The 4,592-nt window shown below is 48.1% G+C and overlaps 1 protein-coding gene across 1 annotated transcript in view; it reads right to left on the reverse strand.

Annotated features, from left to right (window-relative positions):
• The window catches only part of LOC108571002, a 38,576-nt gene that overhangs the window by 8,491 nt on the left and 25,493 nt on the right, over positions 1-4,592 (reverse strand). Inside the window, exon 4 of the mRNA XM_017932966.1 lies at positions 46-373. Within this exon, the coding sequence (XP_017788455.1) occupies positions 46-373 (328 nt within the window). The remainder of the gene's footprint in view (positions 1-45; positions 374-4,592) is intronic.

Genomic DNA, 4,592 nt, shown 5'->3' on the forward strand with positions numbered 1-4,592 from the left:
GAAGAATATATACTCATACCGAAAGGGTTAAATACTGAATCACACCTGATATTCCTTCTTTGTCTTGGCCGCTTTCTGCTCCTTGTCCTTCTTATCCTTCTTGTTCTTCTCCTTGGGCTCCTTGGGAGGCTTGGATGGCCTCCGAGGCGGCTGAGGCGTGTCGCTACCCCTCAAGCAGCAGGTGCTCTCTTGTAGCAGGAAGCAGAACACGTACAGCAGAAACAGGATGCTGACACCGTACAGATACGTAAAGAATCCCTCGTAATAGTACAACGGCAGTTTGTGCGTGACTACCTCGCTTATCACGTAAGCGATGCACACAACCACCAGCAGCTTCGCGTAGATGAAACTCATGATAATGAACAGCGACGTCCTGCAAATCAGAAACGGAGAAAAAAAGAAAAACTCGTATGTTAGATCACGATCGATAAATTCCGCGAGTCTCACCGTGTTTTCCGGACAATCTGTACCCTACTCTCGTGTCTCGGCACACCCCCGGATCTGTTCACGTTGTTATTCTCCACGCACGGCACTATTTCCACCTCCATCGTGAATTATTACCACAATAATCTCGCCTATCCTCGACAAACTCTCTGTTTATTTCATCGTGGAGAAAAAAGAAAACTCAATCTGTCTACACACGATCGCGTCAGACCGCAGCCGCGTTTCGATTATCCCGAAGCGTCGAGTACCCGCGCCGAACACAGACGTCGATTCACTGACATTCTATTTTCGCTGTCGAACCTCCCAGTTCGATTCTCGTCGCCTCCACGATTTTTCTCCCCCTGGTTCTTCTTTCTCTCCTCTCAAGTCATCGTCGGCTGGCTAATTTCAATTGCGCACTCGCGAACATCCTCTTCTTCTTTCTTCAGGCTGGTAGTTCGGCGAGAGCCTCGTAATATCGGGCGGAAGAGTTCTGGCGCGTCCAGACGACGCTTCGAAGCGAGTCGGACTCGCCGCCGCTGTTCTTGCACACCGCTCGCCAGCTACGGGCGGTTCTTTTCTCGTTAAAGGTTAGGTCGCGGAATCGATAATTTGCGTGTGTGTACTCGAAAGGGGAGCGCAGAGAGCGCGCGTTGTCGGCCGATCTCGCCGTGAATTAATCGCGCGCGAGTTAACCGGGATCCACCTTTCGGTCTGCCTCGCAGATTCACCGCGCACGCGCACAAAAAAAACCGAGAACGCGGGATAAATCGCGACGATCGAGAAGAGAGAGAGAGAGAGAGAGAAGAGAAACGAGAGGAGAGATATTTTGGAGATTAACGGAGGAGCGTCTGCGGTGCGATTGCACCGCGTCGCGACGTCTGCACGGGAATATCAGGGGCTCGGCCACGTATGGTGCATCTTCGTGAAGAAGGGCTTAACCACCCTTTGTCACGCTGCCATTCCAGGGGTTGGGGCGCAGACTTTATTGTGTTCCGCACGAACACTCGTGCCAGGCATTTTTTTTCCTCTCTTCGATGATTATCGTGCTGGATAGAGGTGGAGCGTGATATTTAGCTAGGCACCCGGAAGCTGCAAATTTTCAGAGTTCCTTTGTTTTTTCTTCGACCGTGACTAAAGCCCTTTCGTATTTCCAAGATCGCCTACTCTCTGCATACCCACGCGATTTATTTTTTTAAACAATTTCTGGGTCGGTGCAAGTGGTACGTGATCGGTAGTAATATTGCTAACCCTTTCGCCACGGTAAATTTTCAACCGTGGGCGCAAGATTTGTTATTTCGGGCGTATTGTCGTTTTGGAGTTCGGTTCAATCGGTTACGATGGAAGTGCGTGAGGACAAGATCGAGCGTTAAATTAAGGTGGAAGTGCAGCAGAAAGCTCCAACAGTGCGGTGTGAGCAAATTTTCAAAACGCCTATAGACGCGAATAGTAATGGAAGGGTTAATACGTTGTCGATCGATCGAGGCGATTTCTCTGAACGATCGATCCGAGAGATCTCTTATTTCACTTATTGTTAGCGATGCAAAGAGTATATAATGTTTGCGAATTTTGTCAGACTTGTCTAATTATTTCAGAAATGTGTGCAAGCTTTATGTGTGCTTAAATTTAAGAATCTTAAGAGACCAGGGATCGTCCCAATGTGATAATTTCTAAATTTTTGTGAAATTTCAGTATCTAGTAGATCGCCCTCTAATTCGCGAGTAGTAATATTTACCCCGATATCTCGGAAACTATCGCAGTTAGAGGGGTGCTACGAATTGACGAAATTTCCTAATTTCTCTCGCAAAATATAATAAAATACGAATAAAAACGCGACGGTCAGTGTGTACAGTAAGGCACAATCCTCAACGTGAATAGAAAAAATCCGTTGAAAACACAATTCTCTCCGTTTGGAGAAACCAAAATAGCTCTGGTATACTTCTAAATCGCGACCACCGCCGAAGGGAACGTTCCTGCAGCTTCTAACGTCGCTTCGAATTATCGGCAGAATTTCTCTCGAACTTTTCTCACCGAGGGTATCTTCTCTCGCCGCATCTCGCTCGTGGCAAGAGAACGGGTTGGAACGAAGAAGAAGAGGGCGTGTGTAGGTTGGCCCCGAGGGAAGGAACTTTTTCGAAGTTTCCGCCGCGGTAGGACAGAAAGAAAAAGGAAGACGAAGAGCGAAAAAATAGAAAAGAAAGACGAAAGAGTGAGAGAGAGAGAGGAGGAGAAAAGGCAACGTGGTGTGGCCTTTCTTTCCTACTTCTGAAGGAGAAAAGCGGCGGTAGAAGTGGAAACAGCGGTGGATAGCACAGACTCCGGAGCGAACCAGGCTGACTCGCGATCGATATTTCGAAGTACCTACTTTCAGCCTCTGGTCTTTCTCTCTATATACCTCTCTCGCCCTCTCGACTCACCCTCGCCTCATCTGTGTCCTCTCCACGAATTTCGCTCACCCCTTCGCGTTCAATCACGCCCGTATTCTTCCCTTTTCTCTCTCTCTCTACCCTGGTAGAAGCGCGCGTTTACACGCAGACCGGATCGTTTGCGCGTTTTCTCTGGTCAAATTCTCTCTACCGTTGACAAACTATTCAAATTCGAACGTGTCCGGCTTCCAATCCTCCGCGTTACTTCCATCGCCCCCACTTTTCCCTTTTCACTCTCCATCTACCTTTTGCGCAACGGGGGCTGCGGCGATTTTCTCGGCTATTTTAACACGAACGACCGGTGTTCCAACGTGGACAAACGTCTCCGTTGATTTACGAGAACGTTTACGAAGCGTTATTCTCGGTACGGCGACGTACTGCGGATTGTTTTGCCGGAGTTTTCGTGTTGGTCGTGTGACCGCCGCGGCGGAGGTATGTGCAGTCACGTTCACGGGGACCGTAATACTGTCTTGTCTCAGCGTCTAGACCGGCCAAGCTTCGCTTTCAACCCGTGTTAATGCAATTGCGACTGCGACTGTGTAATTCGAGAAGGTATTGCCCTGCTGTTGCTGCGTGCATGCACACCCGTATCACTGTCGCACTTTGCCACTCGATCGATATTGATAAATTGTAAATCCTCCGCGAAACTAGTCCGCGCAATTATCTCCCCCCTCTCTCTCTCGACTTCGATATTCTCGCGATATTACAATTAGACGTTATCACGTTAAGGTATTATTCTTCGTCGCGCCACGTTCCTCCGATCCGGCAATTAGAGGAGGAACGTGCAACTGGAGCGCTCGAAAAGGTAAATCCTCGACGATCTACCCTTCGCTGGTTTTTCACGCTCGACACGCCGGCGTTCGTCGAAAATAAAATGAAAAAACAAAGAAGAGAAAAGGTGTCGTCGCGTTGTACGGGATTAATGCTCGACGGCCTGTGCCCCGTCTTTCTCCTCTCCCTGTAGGGCTAGAGGCTCGATATTATCGAAGATAAACCGCATCCACGCATGTAGGAACGCGTGCGTTTGTGTCTGTGCGTGGCTGTCCCTCCTCGAAATACGTTCGCGCTCCACTTCCTCGATTCTTTTCCCGGAGAATGATTTCCCATTCGTTCGGTGGCCGCAACCTCGGTCGGTTAGTTACTTCTTTGGAGCGTGGGGTAGTAGTAGGTGGTGTACGTGCGCGAGTGCATAACTCGGCTGCCGCGTATAATGCACACTAGACGCAAGACGTTTCATAGGCAGCAGCCACCGCGAGACAGCTAACGAAGTGCGTCGTAAATAGACACGCAGACGAAAGCTTCCACCTCTTGCCGCCATTTCGAGGCGAACGAAACCGGAGAGTGTCCCGTAATGAACGGCACCGACGCCACCGACGTGATTCTGCGTGGAAAAAGAAGAATGCGAGGAATCATTTTTCTTCTGTGGTCTTGTGTTTTCTTACATTCTTTTCTTTTGCTTCGATGAAACACGGGTTTCTCGGTTGTTCGAGGGTCTTTTCGTAGTTTGCAATTTTTATTAAGTATTTTGGGAAAATGTAATTAACAGGGATGTGTACGTAGTGGGAGTAAAATACACAACTATGTTTTTCAGTAAAATACAATATTTCGAATTTTTCACAGGAAATGTAACTATCTGAGATTTGAAATAGACTTTTTTGCAAGCTGCAATTTTTATGAAATGCTTTTGAAAAATTCTATTCGGAAAAATGTAATTAACAGGGATGTGTACGTAGTAAGAGTGAA

The sequence above is a fragment of the Habropoda laboriosa genome, unplaced genomic scaffold, assembly GCF_001263275.1.
Source record: "Habropoda laboriosa isolate 0110345459 unplaced genomic scaffold, ASM126327v1 scaffold88, whole genome shotgun sequence".
Taxonomy (NCBI): domain Eukaryota; kingdom Metazoa; phylum Arthropoda; class Insecta; order Hymenoptera; family Apidae; genus Habropoda; species Habropoda laboriosa.